The 16492-nt window shown below is 45.6% G+C and overlaps 1 protein-coding gene across 3 annotated transcripts in view; it reads right to left on the bottom strand.

Moving 5' to 3' along the window:
• The window catches only part of NR1D2 (nuclear receptor subfamily 1 group D member 2), a 36470-nt gene extending 23746 nt beyond the window's left edge, over positions 1-12724 (bottom strand). Inside the window, exons 1-3 of one of the 3 annotated variants that reach the window (XM_050779463.1) lie at positions 12390-12724; positions 2953-3219; positions 1668-1756 (exon numbers count right to left, since the gene is read on the bottom strand). In XM_050779463.1, coding sequence (XP_050635420.1) covers positions 1668-1756; positions 2953-3219; positions 12390-12405 — 372 coding nt within the window. In that variant the 5' untranslated portion in view covers positions 12406-12724. Of the gene's footprint in view, positions 1-1667; positions 1757-2952; positions 3220-5800; positions 11677-12389 lie in introns of those variants that run through there. The other 2 variants (XM_050779465.1, XM_050779464.1) reach the window with 2 other exon arrangements.
• Positions 12725-16492: the final 3768 nt, after the last annotated feature.

A 16492-nucleotide genomic window follows, 5' to 3' on the forward strand; every position in this document is an offset into this window, starting at 1 on the left:
ATAATAATGCCTGCCCCAATATTACTTCACATTTTTGTTAAAAAAAAAAAAAAAAATATATATATATATATATAGAGAGAGAGAGAGAGAAATTTTTTTTAAACAATGAAAAAAAATGCTACATCTATAAAAAATACTGACTCGTCTTACAAAGTTACCCAGCCATTAAAAGTTAGCAAACTTGGCAGGGCGCGTGGCTCACGCCTGTAATCCCAATACTTTGGGAAGCCGAGTCAGGCATATCACCTGAGGTCAGGAGTTCGAGACCAGCCTAATATGATGAAACCCCAACTCTACTAAAAATACAAAAATTAGCCTTGAGTGGTGGCATGTGCCTGCAATCCCAGCTACTCGGGAGACTAAGACAGGAGAATCGTTTGAACCCAGGAGGCAGAGGTTGTAGTGAACCGAGATGGTGCCACTGCACTCCAGCCTGGGCAATAAGAGCTAAACTCCCTTTCAAAAAAAAGACAAACTGGCAAACTCACAATTCATTCAGAGCCACACTTGAAAATATTTCCTCTCCCATCATGTATATTCATTATCTTGTTTACTCATCATGTCTTGCCAAACTAGATTCCTGCCTGTGGCCTCAAGTCAGAGAACAGCAAGAACATGTGTCTTTGTCACGTTAATTTTTGATACTCAGGAGAAAAGATTGTGCCAAGTTTTTTAAAAAGAGAGAAAGACTCCCTGTATACAGGTAGGGAGGTAGAGACCATCTCACTTGGAATTATTTGACCAATACTCTAATAGCAATAACTAGAAAATAGTCAACTAAACTTACAAATAAACTAGCTTTCCCAAGGGCTCAACTTATATTCAGGATTATTTTACTCACTTGGCATTATTTCTTAAGATATCACATTTTTTTCAAGTATCTAGGAATTATTCCCAGCTCCCAGTACCTGATGTGTCATTAAGTCAAAGTATGTGATGAAACCTAATTCAAAGTTTGGTTTAAACTAAGTTCCAACAAGGCAGGAGTAGTGCCTGGTCTGTTTTGTTCCTTGTTATTTCACTACCACCTAGAACTGTGCTTGACACATTAATGAATGAGCATTTGGTGCACTTGGTTTAACACAATAAGTATGTTTAATTGAGACAGCAAATTTACTTTGTTCAAAATCTTAAAGAAAAAAGAAATACTTTCACTGAATTAAGACTATTTTTCAGGCCAGGCACGGTGGCTCACACCTGTACAATCCCAGCACTTTGGGAGGCCGAGGCAGGCGGATCACAAGGTCAGGAGATCGAGACCATCCTGGCTAACACGGTGAAACCCCGTCTCTACTAAAAACACAAAAAATTAGCCGGGCATGGTGGCAGGTGCCTGTAGTCCCAGCTACTCAGGAGGCTGAGGCAGGAGAATCACTTGAACCTGGGAGGTGGAGGCTACAGAGAGCCGAGACCGTGCCACCTCACTGGGCAACAGAGACTCCATCTCAAAACACACACACACACACACACACACACACACACACACACACACACACAAATATTTTTCAAAACAAGTTATGCTCATACACTACATAAAATGCTTAGAACTTAAAAAGAGCAGCTGACTTCTCACTCACTCTCAGATTATCAATTGTGGAAATTGGTAAATCTAAACCCAACTTCTTATCCCAGAATCAGTTGCTTAAAGAAATAAAAGCATGCTTTACCTTACAGCCTTCGCAAGCATGAACTCCATAGTGGAATCCTGACGCCACATCCCCACAGACTTTACACAGTAGAACCATGCCACTAAATTCTAGGACACAAAAGGACATGAAGTAAAAAGCAAGAAGAAACACTGAGTCTGTTTTCTTTCCAATTAGATATTTTATTTCATTCAACTTGTAAGAGCTTTTAAAAGATATGTATCTACTTTCATAATGTAAAAGAAAAACATTTTCAAATCAAAAGTAATCATAATTTTCTTTTCTTTTTTTTTAAGATAGAGTCTCCCGCTGTCGCCCAAGCTGGAGTGTAGTGGCGTGATCTCGGCTCACTGTAACCTCCACACTTCCCAGGTTCAAGCAATTCTCATGCCTCAGCCCCCCAAGTAGCTGGGACTACAGGCACACACCACCATACCAAGCTTTTTTTGTATTTTTAGTAGAGATGGGGTTCTGCCATGTTGCCCAGGCTGGTCTTGAATTCCTGGGCTCTGCCCCACTCAGCCTCCAAAAATGCTGGGATTACAGGTGTGAGCCACCACACCCGGCCATAATTTTCTTTTAAACACAGCTTATGGCACTGACAAAAACACCTCACAGACCTGGATTTTTCCTTTCCTGATTTTAGAATTACACTGAAATTTTGTAAATTTATTTTTTTTCCAGACCTGTCAGCATGATATAAGAAATTTTGTAAATTTAGAGTTACTTTACATCAGACATGCAACCAGAACTAAGAAACCAATTCTCTGGATAACAATTAAGAATTCAGGCAGAGAAGTCAATCAATAAAAGGTGGAAAGGGATGTCTCTACACAGGCAGCCGTGTCAGTTTACTTCACCTACAGGGGCCAGATAGGTCCAAATCCCACTACTCATTTGGTTATCCCAATCCAACATTTCCTAATCCCAAATGTTCCCAACTCCAGTTTCACTAATGTAACCCCTTCCCACAATGAGCAAGTACTCTGTTCTAGAAACAAGACTTAGTTCTAGTAGTCCAGAAGAAAAGTAACTGTGAAATGTAGTAAAAGAGGGTACCCTAGAGGGAACAGGGCCAGGCAGAGTACATAACCACATATCTTGCTCTGAGGCAAGAATTTGACAGCCCCTAGGTTGTAACTTCTAAAATCATCGCTGATTTCTTCCCTAACTACAGATGTATGATCACCCAGCAGGGAGCGAAAACTGTACCCAGAAATATAATGGCCCCCTATATGAAAAGCAGATAAAATAAGCCCCATTTGCAACTTATGGCAGCGAGCTTTAGAAAACTAAAGTAACTTACTTGTCACACCACTATGACTTTTTGTCATGCCAGGTGCACTCGATTTGCTTGTTTTCATAGAACAATCTATTCGATCATTCTTCAGGATGCCTTCAATATTGGAGAGATCACCATTCTTGGGATTACCATTGGTATCAGAATTAGAGCTATTTGGAGAAGATGGAACAGAAGAGGAGGAGGACTGGAAACTATTCTCAGAACCCTCACTGTGACAAGAGGCAGGGCTTGAGGCTGAGCTGGAAGAACTGATATAGGCAATCACACCTCCTAGAAAATAGGAGGAAAATCACATAATTAGATACAAGATAATATGTATTTTTTATTTTTGCAAATCTCAACAGCAAAGCCATTAACTTTAGAAATAGGATACTGATGATATGAAATGTTTGCTTACACCAAAAGCAAAAAGTAAAGTATTTCCTTATTTCCCATTACTCGTCCTGCTTCCACAAAGTTCAAAGCACGTGTGACTCCCACTGATTTAAAAAGGGAGATGGGCCCAGCACACTTGCTCATGCCTGTAATCATACCACTTTGGGGGCTGAGGCGGGAGGATTGTCGCTTGAGCCCAGGAATTTGAGACCAGCCTGGGCAACATAAGGTAATGCTGTTTCTACAAAAAAAATTTAAAAACTTGCTGCGTGTGGTTTGCACCCAGCACCTCTAGTAGTCCCAGTTATTCAGAAGGCTAAGGCAAGAGGATCACTTGAGCCCAGGAGTTCGAGGCTGCAGTGAGCCATGATCATGCCACTGCACTCTAGCCTGGAGACAGGGCAAGACCCTGTCTCAAAGAAAGAAAAAATTGCTGGGCGCGGTGGCTCACGCCTGTAATCCCAGCACTTTGGGAGGCCGAGGCGGGCGGATCACAAGGTCAGGAGATCGAGACCACGGTGAAACCCCGTCTCTACTAAAAATACAAAAACTTAGCCAGGCGAGGTGGCAGGCGCCTATAGTCCCAGCTACTCGGGAGGCTGAGGCAGGAGAATGGCGTGAACCCGAGAGGCGGAGCTTGCAGTGAGCCGAGATGGTGCCACTGCACTCCAGCCTGGGTGACAGAGCGAGACTCCGTCTCAAAAAAAAAAAAAAAAAAAAAAAAAGAAAGAAAAAATTAAAAGTGAGAAGGATTTCACTGGCTTGGATATTCTGAGCACATGCAGACCCCTCACACCTAAAGCTTTTCATTTTCCAATCTTTTCCTAAAAGGACTAAAACACGCTCCTAAGCAACTTCATTGCTTAAACAAACTGGTCACAAAGAAATCTGGTTCTGGTCTCTTCTTTGCATCCTCTGATCTGACACAATCCTAGAAACAATGAATTTATCATTTGCCTCCCCCAACACTTGGCTAAAAGCACAGGTTAATCCAGAACAGATGTAACATTTAGAATGGTAGATAAGGGATCCTTTCATAGCCCTTGCTCCCACACCTTTCTGTTTCGGTGTTCCCAGAAGACATAAGTGGCTCTACACTAACCAATCCCCAGTTAAATACTCTCCCTTCTCTACCCCATTCTGCCATTCATCTCTAAGCAGCTCTTAAGAAATCCAGACTCACTCCTTGTTCTTCTGACTCGCTCTTTATAAAGGTGTTAATAAAGATGCTGGAAGAATGTATGCTATACCAGAATAACAGTAAGGCTGAAGCTAATTCCCTCTACACAGACTTATTCTCAAAATGTGATTTGCAATTTTATATAACCTCTACAACCCCTCTGAAAACTGGCCTTGACCTTCCTTTTTTTTTTTTTTTTTGAGACCAAGTCTCACTCTGTCACCCAGGCTGGAGTGCAGTGTCACAATCTCAGCTTACAGCAACCTCCACCTCCTGGGTGCAAGCAATTTTCCTATCTCAGCCTCCTGAGTAGCTGGGACTATAGTCACATGCCACCACTCTCAGTCAATTTTTGTTTTTGTTTTTTTTTTAGTAGAGACAGGGTTTCACCATGTTGGTCAGACTGGTCTCGAACTCCTGACCTCAGGTGATCCACCCACCTTGGCCTCCCCAGTGCTGGGATTACAGGCGTCAGCCACCATGTCCGGCCTATCAATCATTTTTAAACAAAAAAATCCACATAGCAAAATGTTGAGGCCAAAACAATCCCAAAAAGATAAGACATTTCCATTTTCAGGCAATTAAAAAAAAAAATTTAAAGTCATTTTCAGTTTGTTATGTATTAGATATCACATATGTATTTAAGCACAAATTATATATACTGAGGCTAAAGGAAAACACAATCACAGCTCTCAAGGGGTTTGAATGCAACCCAGAAGGGAAGATAAAACAGTTGCCTACTATGCCAAAAAACATACCATGTTTTTCATCAGACACAATTTTTTTTTTTTTTTTTTTTTTGAGACGGAGTTTCACTCTGTCACCCAGGATGGGAGTGCAGTGGTGCAACTTCAGCTCATTGCAACCTCCACCTCCTGGTTCACACAACTCTCCTCCCTCAGCCTCCTGAGTAGCTGGGACTACAGGCACCCACCACCTCGCTTGGTTAATTTTTTTTCTTTCTTTTTTTTTTTAAGTAGAGACACGGTTTCACCATGTTGCCCAGGCTGGTCACGAACTTCTGACCTCAGATGATCCGCCCGCCTCCACCTCCCAAAGTGCTGAGATTACAGGTGTGAGCCACCATGCCCAGCCTAGACACAAATTTAACATGCATAAATTCAACGATATGCACTTGATTTGTAAAGACAAAAATATCACTAATGTAGACAATTCCATCCATTGTTTTATTCATGAAGCCTATGCCTGGAATCAATCATGAGGTGAGAGGTGCAAATCCGCTCTTCCCACAGTTAGACTCGCTGTCCATATGCTCTCTTGCTATGTGCATCTCACCTTAATTAATCCTGCAATTAGTATTTTTCCTGCAGCGTGGTCCCTAACTAGAAACCAACGATCTCAAAGTGTGGGCCCTGGACCAGGGGCATCGGTATCACCCAGAATCTGCTGGAAATGCAAATTATCAAGCTCAGCTCCAGATCTACTGCATGAGAAACTTTAATAAGCCCTCTTGGTGATTCTGATGCACATCCAAGTTTGAAGAACACTGCCACAAGCCAACAACTTCATCTGTGCTCCCTGGAAGACAAAGTGACCAAGGGCAGTTTTCACCTACCGTTCATTTTAAAATCTAAAAACTCCAAAACTACCAACACAAGAAGAAAGATTCCCAACTTATTTTCATCACCCAGAGAAATTATGTAAAATACATATCCTCAAAACTAGCTGGTGCTTTTTCAGAATACATGTTTCCAAGGCCCTGCCCAGACTGGAGAACACATCCTCAGGAATGCGCATTTTTAACAAGCTCTCCAAGCAATTATTTGCACACTGAAGTTTAAAAATGGCTACAATCAGTGAATTCAAACCAAATTAGCCCAGTTTTAAAGACTGATATTTTCATCGACACAACCGCCAGAGTATCATTAATACCCTGTGAATCCAAAGAGAAACCAATTTAACCTGGAAACCTAGCCAGTGTCATGTTATTGGGTAAAACCATTGTGCTGTCTTTATAAAACTTTAGAGATCTTAAGTCCACATTAAAAATTCCAGGTATTAGCACACGGCTACTTTTTTCACAGTTGTCTCCACTCACAATAGGACACTTTACAAATATTCTTAGTCCTCAATGAAATTCCAGAAGATCTCACAGCTATTTGTCTTCTCTAAAATAATGTCTTAGGTACTAAATTCACACCTAACATCTCAGGAAAATAAAAGATAAGAAAGTGATGTTTTTGCTTGGAAGTAAGACTTTCCTGGGCCCGCATTTTCAGTCATTTATGTTCACAAGATCTGCTGACTACCTTAGCTAAGAAATTCACTTTTAGAAATTAGACCTGGCAGGGCACAGCGGCTCACGCCTTTAACCCCAGCACTTTGGGAGGCCGAGGCAGGCGGATCGTCTGAGGTCAGAAGTTAGAGACCAGCCTGACCAACATGGAGAAACCCCATCTCTACTAAAAATACAAAAACAGCAAGGCATGGTGGCACATGCCTGTCATCCCAGCTACTGAGGAGGCTGAGGCAGGAGAATCGCTTGAACCTGGGAAGTGGAGGTTGCGGTGAGCCAAGATGGCACCACTGCACTCCAGCCTGAGCAACAAGAGCAAAACTCTTCAAAAAAAAAAAAAAAAAAAAAAAAAAGGAAAAGAAATTAGAGCTATGCAGATGGCTCAAAAATTGGTTGCAAGCATTGATGGTAATTAATTAACTAAAAAACAATTTCCTTTGCAAAAGCTTCAATATCCAACCTAAAAGAAATTACTGGGCTATTATCAATCCAGTTAAGATCCAATTCCTGTCTTAAGAAAACAAGCATTTGTGCCAGGCACCAGAAAATCAAAGAGGATCCATCTAGAAACAGCTGCATTCTCCTCACAAGACCTTCAATATTGATTTAGTTGTCTTAGCATCTATTCTTGCTACTAGACACCCATCTATGAACCTGACTGATAGCAAACCAAATGGGTTAAATTTTAATTTCTTAGAAGAAAGGAGTACATCTAGTAGTTCCTCAACCTAATGAAGAAAGGAAAGTGAAACTATAAGTTACCAAGTACCTGCTGGATGTCAGGAATAAACGACACAATTTCATCCTCACAAGAACTCTGTGAATTAACTGTCATTAACTCATTTTTGTAAACAAGGAGCTCAGAGAGGATAAGTCAGCCACTAAGTGGCAGGCCAGAGTTTAAAGTCAAGGTTGTCCAATTCCAGAGTACAAACTTATTTGGTCAGAAGAACTGAGCAAGCAAGTCACTTTCAATCTTTCTAAACCTGAGTCATCTTCTATAAAACTGGAACATCTGCCACTTACTACAAGACTGAAATGAAATGCTGTTCATAAAGATTATTAAAGTGCTTTTTTCATATACTGTTTTTGATGATAAAGTAAGAATAGTAAAAATCCCTGAACTAGCAAGTCCCAACACCTCCAAGAAACAGGCAGAATGTACCTCTTTGAAACCTTGAGCTAAAATTAGCTGAGGCAGTCTTCTCTATTTTCAGTTGAAAGGGACCCTGGACCTGGGCCAGGTTCCCAGGCTAGGGCTTACCCAGTGGTCAACTTCAGACAAGCCAAAAGTCAATATCCAATTTTGTACTTCTAGGAAGCACTGATATTCCAGCAAATATTCGAGTCTTCTTACCCATTTTCTAGACTTGTCCATCATCTAAACCCTCCCACTCCCACTGTCCACCAACCTGGAGAGTATGTTTGACTTCAAGTCATGACTGTACTTTTTTGCCCTGTGGCTTAGAACAAAACTTTTTATCACCAAGAAGCTTTAGTTTCCTCACTTTAAAAGTGTTACAAATAATTCCTACTCAAAGGGTGGTAGAGTAGATCTAATTGAGGCATTAAAATTCCAATTGTGTCCTGGGTGTCAGGGCTCCAGAGAACAGCACGGTCCTTTCCCTAAAATGCCTTATAAACCAACTGGGGAAACACCCATGTTATCAGGAGCAATGTTTCATACAAACGATTTATACAAACGATTGTGAACTGCTGAAGATCATACTAAAGAGGGCAGAGATCAACAGGGGTAAACACATCCAAGGTGGCAATATCTAAGTGGGGAATTGAAGGGTGTGTAAATTACCAAATGATGTTATCACATAAGAGACATTTTTTTAAATGGGGTGACACAAAAATAAATGGTGTGGGTGTTTTTTGTTTTTTATTTTTTGAGACAGAGTTTCACTCTGTTGCCTAGGCTGGAGTGCAATGGTATGGTCTCAGCTCACCGCAACCTCCGCCTCCTGGGTTCAAGCGATTCTCCTGCCTCGGTCTCCCAAGTAGCTGGGATTATGGGTACCCACCACACCCGGCTAATTTTTGTATTTTAGTAGAGACAGGGTTTCACATGTTGACCAGGCTGGTCTCGAACTCCTGACCTCAAGTGATCCGCCCACCTCAGCCTCCCACAGTGCTGGGATTACAGGTGTGAGCCACCGCGCCCAGCCAAATGGGTCTTATTTTATAAAACAGAGTTATTTTAATCTCCATGTAAATTACTGGAGAAGGAGGTCAAGGTGTAATCTGATGTCTGGAAATAAGCCAGCATGACTAAAGAAAGGACTGATGAAGGCCCTGCAGATGACTATCCTTTTCCACCAGCTATAACCTACATATATCACTGCAAATTGAGTGGGGATCAATACACATGCAGTATCTCCTTCACCCTCAAGAAGACAGGACACTAAGTTGTATATAAACCTTCAAATATTATGCAGGCTAAAATATATTATAGCACAGTAGTTAACAGTTTGTGTTCCCAAGTAAACTTCGTGGATTCAAATTCTGGCTCTACTACTTGCCTAGGTAAGTTATTTAGCTTCAATTTACTTAGCTCCTCATCATTAAGATGGTGGGAACAGCATCTTCCTTCATGGAATTAACGTGAGGAACACATGTAAAGGGCCTGGCACATAAGAAGAAGCTGATGATTTTTTTTTGTCATCATTATACTAGAAGAGGTCCATCAAAATGGTTCAAACCAAACTAACCCTCCCTACACATTCTTCACCTCATTTTTTAATGTGTCTTAAGGATCCAGTGGTTTCTTTTTGGTTATTTCCACACTCCTTTTTGAATCTCTTAACCGTACTGACCAGTCAAGCAACTTCTTACTTCAATTCTGGCTTTTCCTCACTCCAAGGAAAGATTTCTTTGCCCCACCTCTACAATTGTTTTCCAAGTTTTTCGCTCCATTGTTTTCACACATTACTCATGGGGCGAGCAGACATAGAGATGTCATGAAGGACAGTAAGATTACATGATCACTGGTTGAATGTTTGTCAAATGACACCAAACTAGACGGAAGGGTAGAGGTGTGCCACACAGCACTGAATCTGGCCCCACCTTGGTCAATGTTTACAAAAATTCAAAAGTTAAAAGGCTTTTTTTTTTTTTTTTTGAGACGGAGTCTCACTCTTGCCCAGGCTGGAGTGCAGTAGTGCGATCTCGACTCAACTGCAACCTCCACCTCCCAGGTTCAAGCTATTCTCCTGCCTCAGTCTCATTGAGTAGCTGGGATTACAGGAGCCCACCACCATGCCCGGCTAATTTTTGTCCGTTTAGTAGAGAAGGACAAATGTTGGTCACGCTGGTCTCGAACTCCTTACCTCAGGAGATCCGCCTGGCTCAGCCTCCCAAAGTGCTGGGCTTACAGGCGTGAGCCACTGCGCCCGGCCAGTTAAAATGAATTCTTATTAGACCTCCCACTTACAGACAGATGGTAGAAACTGTAAATATGGTGGATAGCAGCTTGTAACAGCTTTGAACTTAAGACCAAATGAACAAGAGTAATTTTAAGAACGATCACTGTAAATTCCTACACTTCAGGTCATGCAATTATCTGCACAATGAATGAAATCTAACTTCATAACAGTTCACATGAAAGGTCCTAGTTGATTGCAAGGTTACTGTGAGTCAGCAAAGCAATAGGCCAAAAAAACTAAGCCTGCCAGGGAATTCATTTGCAGCACGATCCAAGACAAAGAGGGCAACTTGGAACTTGATAATTATCCAGCCACTTCCACAAGAGCCTGTTCACTTCTGGGTGCTCCATCCCAAAGGGCAACAAGGATGATGAATGATCTGAAAAAACAACGCTGGGCAAGGACCAAGAGATGAGAACTGCAAATCCAAGAACTGAAGGGGGAAGGGGATGGTCAACACCCATCCGGAGGAATTTTTATAATGTGTAGCTCCACAAGGCAAGATTTTGAACAGCGAAGTACTGGAAAAGGGCTCAAACCAGAGAAAAACTTCCTAATTGAGCCAGCCCTCATGAGGCTACTAAAGCTACTAGAATTCATGCTAAAGGGTAGAAGAGGTTCACCCTGATCACCTCTAAATTCTAACACGTATAAGTTTAGTTCTATGATAAACTCGTAAAATTTTTAAAAATGCCCTCAAAGACTAAGTAGGTCCGTTAGGTAATTAAAACACAATTAGATTCAGATTTTTGTGAGGCAGATAAAAAAAATAAGTAAATTTTAAAAATAATTAAACAATTTGAAAATGACTATTTTTACTCTTGGTGAAAAGTTCACAATACACTTGTTATCGAGGCAAGATTCTTAGAGGCGCATTATAACTCAAAAAATAAAACAAAAGCTGGCTGTTTCCATAACCTCACTTACTTCAGCTCTGCTCCATCATTTGGGGCACACAAAAGGAAGAAAGGGCACCCTATTGTTCTGTTGCAATGTAACAAAATGTGACAAGAAAAACATTTATAAAGCCAAATTCTCTTGATCAGATTCAGGAAAATTCAGCGACCCACAGGTTGTTTTGTTTTGTTTTTCTTAAATGAAGACTGGCCAGTTTTACATATAGTGTTGGAGTCACCTACGATCACCTGAGTCATCCTGACCATACGTGAGCTGCACGCTCAGCTCCGGGTATGACCCGTTTACAGGAAAATTTCAGCCCAAGAGGATCTGGAAGCAGTTTTTAAGACTGTGGGTGTGTGAGACAGGCCTAGAGGAAACAGGTTTTTTTGGTAAACAGTGAGGCGGCATCCTAACAAGGGCGGTGCTACCCAGTCTGCGGGGCATCGCTTGGGATCGAAGCACCTCGGAGCTCCTTCGAGCGTATCCCTTCGGGAAAGCCCCAAGCCTTCCCCGAGGCGCCTCCTCCGGCCTGCAGCACGCCCTCGCCCCGCACTTCCTCCTCAGAATCTGCAAAGTGTACAGCTACCAGCTCGTCAGGCGCCGGTTCGTTTGTTTCGCGCGGGGTCCGCGCCTTGGGGGTCACCTCGCGAAAAAAGCTTGCAGCGCCCGGCGCACTGCGGTGTGCCCGCGTCGGGGCCCCCTCGCCGCGGGGCTCAGCGGGTGCGCACGCGCGGCCTCCTCCGCAGTGTGCAACCCCGCGGGGGAGGAGGGAATCGCGGCGACGTCACTACCCCGAGGCTTCCAAAGGGGCGGAGCCTCCCGGGAGGCTGCGGCGCTCCCAGGCAGCGCGCGCGCGCGCGCGCCCGCCCCCACGTGTCCCTGCGGCCCCGGGGAATGTGGGTCAGGGAGCCGACCGGCCTCACGTGTCCCCGCCCGCCGCCGCCGCCTCAGCGCCCATTATGTAATGCCGCGTCACGCGCCCGCCCAGCCAACCGGCGCCCGGGCGCCGCCGAACGTAAACACAGCGCGCACGTGGCTCGCGAGGCCGGGCCATGTGAGGGGGGGGCCGGGTCGGGCGCCGCCGGGCCGCGCTGCGGCTTTGCAGGGAGACGGGAGGGCGGGCGCGGGGCGGCCAAAGGGGCGATGGAAACTGAGCCAGAGGCGGACACGCGGCGCGCAGCAGCCCACGCCGCCCCACCGACCCTGGGTACACCCCCTGCCGCCGCCCCCAGAAGTGCCCCGCGGGCTCCGAGCGCTCCCTCCGGCCATCCCCCACCCGCCGCAGTCCGGCTCTTACCCGCATTCACCTCCATGGTGTCCTCGCGGAGGGGGCCGCGGCCTCCCGCTTCCCGCAGAGGGGGCAGCGCCGCCGCCGCCGCCTCAGCGCCGCGCCGCCCCGGGCTGGAAGCAACGGTGGTCGCGGGGCCCCTTCATGGGCAGAGCGGGTGGGGCTCCCGGGCCCCAGGTCGCGCAGCGCACAGCAGGCTGCAGCCAGAGAGGGTGGCGGCGGCCGGCGAGCGGCGCTCCTCCCGGGGTCCCTGACAACAAAAGCGGCGGCGCGGCGGCTTCCTGCAGCCAGCGCACCGCGGCGGCGAGGGCGGCTGACGGGGAGGGCAGCAGCGACCATGTGACCCGCGCACACACCCCCTCCCTCCGCCCGCCCTCGGCCGGCCGCTGCGGCGACTCCGCCCCGCCGCTCCCCTCCCTTCCTCTCTCCCTCCCTCTCTCCCTCTTTCCCTCCCCCTCTCCCTCTCTCCCTCTCTCCCGCTTCCCGGCTCCCTTTTTCTCCTGCGCTTCCCCTTTCTCCCCTTTTACTTGCTTAGCCCCTCCTCTTCCTTCGTTTTCCCCCTCCGCGCCGTAAACCTCTTATCCGTTTCCCTCAGCCGCATATTCCTCCCCTCCTCCTCCTCATCTCCCCCCTGCTCCCGGCTGCTCTTCCCGCCTCTGGCCGCGGCCCCCTCCACGACCTGCTCCCCAGCCCTGCCCCCCAACCTGGTGGCTCCCAGGTCAGAGCGGTGGCTTGGCGCCGAGCAGAGGTGCTTCCCAGGAACCCGGCTGACTCGGGCTTGCTCAACCCCTGCGCCCCCCGGCCCCGCTCCCACCCGACCGACCTCCAAACGGTGGTCTTTGAGGGCACAGACCCTTCCCTTTCTCTCTCCACCCTGTACGTGATTTTATCCAATCTCATAGCTTAAGTAGACCTATGTTCTGGTGATTCCCAGATTTATATTTCAAGGCGAGACCTCTCCTAATCTCCAGATTCTTACATCCAGCAGCCCGTTTGATGATGCCCCTTTTTTGCATCAGATTTTAGACGGGTGTACGCGTGTGTCCGAACTCAGCTAATGTGCAGTCAAGATCTGGGCATTTCACCTTGAATGTAAATTTCAGATCAAAAGAAAAAAGCTAGAAACAAATTGTATGCGTGCTGAGGTGAATTCTGAGGAAAGTGCATTGATGCCCGCAATTTAAACGCATTACTAAAGTAAGATGGGCTAATAGAAGCTTGAGTAGATGATATAGTAAGATGTTAAACTTAGGCAATGGGGATATGGATGTTCCTTGTAAAATTCTTTCGTTTTCTCTGAAATTTTTCAGTATAGAATGTGGGGGAAATGTCACGTGGAAGACGTAATTACATGTGCAACACCCTATTTCGCCACCCCCAGGTTTCTTCACCGTATCAATATTTACTATGTTGGTAAATCTGCAAGTTCCTGAAGACAGCAAAATTATGTTTCTCTCCTAACATTCTCTCTCACTGCCTTTTATTCTCCGTTCAATCCATTAGCAAGTCTGAGCTCTTCTACCTTCAAAATATGTTCAATCCGTGTTTCTCACCGTTGGGATTGCGAGAGCAAACCATTGTCTCTTCCCTCAGCTACTGCTCTGGTTCCCTAACTAGGAGAGTGCTCCTTGGGTCCTCCTACAGTCAGCGTGTTATTTTTAAAATGTAAATAAGATCTGATTACTCTGCTCAAAAGCCTCCAATGGCTTCGTGTTACACTTTGAAAAAATTCAGCCTCTTACCCTGACCTGCTTCGCCCTGCACAGATGTGGGTCCTGCTTCTCTTTCCAAGGCTTTCTTGATACCCAAACCCTTCTAAACACAGTTCCCTAACCACGTAGCCCTCTATTCTTCCCTGCCTCTGGAATTTATCACCCTCATGTGATGCTGATGAAGGAGTTCCCCAAGGCCACACTTCGTAGCTTGCTTGCATTTTCATTTTCATGTATCAACCATCATCTACTTCTACACAGGTAAAATGAGGTTAATATGAACAGTCTAGAAGGCAGAAAAGAAATCATAAAAGAGGATACCACTCTAAAAAGGCTATATAGTGTGTGATTGTAACTATACGACATTCTAGAAAAGGCAACTGGGCGGGGCGCAGTGGCTCAGGCCTGTAATCCCGGCACTTGGGGAGGTCGAGGCGGGTGGATCACCTGAGGTCGGGACTTCAAGACCAGCCTGACCAACATGGGGAAACCCCGTCTCTACTGAAAATACAAAATTAGCCGGGGTGGTGGCGCATGCCTGTGATCTCAGCTACTCCGGTGGCTGAGGCAGGAGAATCGCTTGAACCTGGAAGGCGGAGGTTATGATGAGCCGAGATCGCGCCATTGCATTCCAGGCTGGGCAAAAAGGGTGAAACTCCGTCTCGAAGAAAAAGAAGAAGGAAAAGAAGAAAGGGCAAAACTGGAGACAGTAAAAAGATCAGTGGTTACTAAAGGCTAGAGGGGAAGGAGGGATGAATAGAGCACAGAGGATTTTTAGGGCGGGGAAAGTATTCTGTATGATACTATAATGCTGAATACGTGTTTTTATACATTTCTCCAAACCTGTAGAACCTACAGTGTCAAGAGTGAGCCCTAGCTGGGCACAGTGGCTCACACCTGTAATCCCAGCACTTTGGGAGACTGATGTGGGAGGATCATTGAGCCCAGGTATTGGAGACTAGCCTAGGCAATATGGCAAAACTCCGTCTCTACAAAAAATACAAAAATTAGCTGGGTTTGGTGGTGTGCACCTGTAGTCCCAGCTACCCAAGAGGCTGATGCAGGAGGATCTCTTGAGATGGGAGGTTGAGGCTGCAGTGAGTCATGCTCTCCCCAGTGCATTCCAGCCTGGGTGACAGAGCGAGGAGACCCCGTCTAAAAAAAAAAAAAAAAAAAAAAAAATGTAAGCTATGGCTTTGAGGCCGGGCGCGGTGGCTCACGCCTGTAATTCCAGCACTTTGGGAGGCCGAGGAGGGCGGATCACCTAAGGTCAGGAGTTCGAGACCAGCCTGACCAACATCGAAAAAACTCTGTCTCTACTAAAAATACTAAATTAGCCGGGTGTGGTGGCACATGCCTGTAATCCCACCTACCAGGGAGGATGAGGCAGGAGAATCGCTTGAACCTGGGAGGCCGAGGTTGCGGTGAGCCGAGATCGCGCCATTGCACTCCAGCCTGGGCAACAAGAGCGAAACTCCGTCTCAAAAAAGTAAAATAAAATAATAAACCATGGCTTTGAATGATATATCAGTGTAGGTTCATTAGTGATGACAAATGTACCACTGTGGTGCAGGATGTTTGATAGTGGGAGAAGCTGTGCGTTTGTGGAGGTAGGAGGTGCTTGAGAACTCTGAAGTTCACAGTTTTGCCATGAACTGCTCTAGGCCGGGCGTGGTGGCTCACGCTTGTAATCCCAGCACTTTGAGAGGTCAAGGCAGACGGATCTCTTGAGGCCAGGAGTTCAAGACCAGCCCGGCCAACATGGCAAAACCCCGTCTCTACTAAAAATACAAAAATTAGCCGGACGTGGTAGCGCACACCTGTAATCCCAGCCACTAGGGAGGCTGAGTCACAAAAATCCCTTGAACGCAGGAGGCAGAGTTTATTGTAAGCTGAGATCATGCCACTTCACTCCAGCCTAGGCAACAGAGTGAGACTCTGTCTCAAAAATAAGTAAATAAATAAATAAGACTATTTAAAAATGTGTAAGAGGTTACCACTATTTAAATTTGAAAAGAAGAATGTAAGTGAAAAACAGCCATTGCAAAGGATACAAGACCCTCTCTTCGATGATAATGCCTGTAAAATAATATCAGTGTCTATGAGCGTTTTTTAGAGGCTGTCTTCTTCCTATGAGACTTTGCAAGTAACTAGCAGAGGCTATAGAGCTATAACCCAAGTCAGTCACCAGCCACACCACTGGCCACTGGAAATTCGCTGGGCCCCCTAGTGCCAGAGGAGGATGCTCAGCAGCATCCTCTGGTTGGGCTGTACCCAGCGTGCTGTAGCTGCAGTGGAAATTGCATTGTGTTGCTGTCATTCCAAGGAGCCTCATTTATTAATCCTGTGGTGTCTATGGCTCAGTCTGTTCGGATTCTCAGAATATTCATAGTAGATTTC

The sequence above is a fragment of the Macaca thibetana genome, chromosome 2, assembly GCF_024542745.1.
Source record: "Macaca thibetana thibetana isolate TM-01 chromosome 2, ASM2454274v1, whole genome shotgun sequence".
NCBI lineage: Eukaryota > Metazoa > Chordata > Mammalia > Primates > Cercopithecidae > Macaca > Macaca thibetana.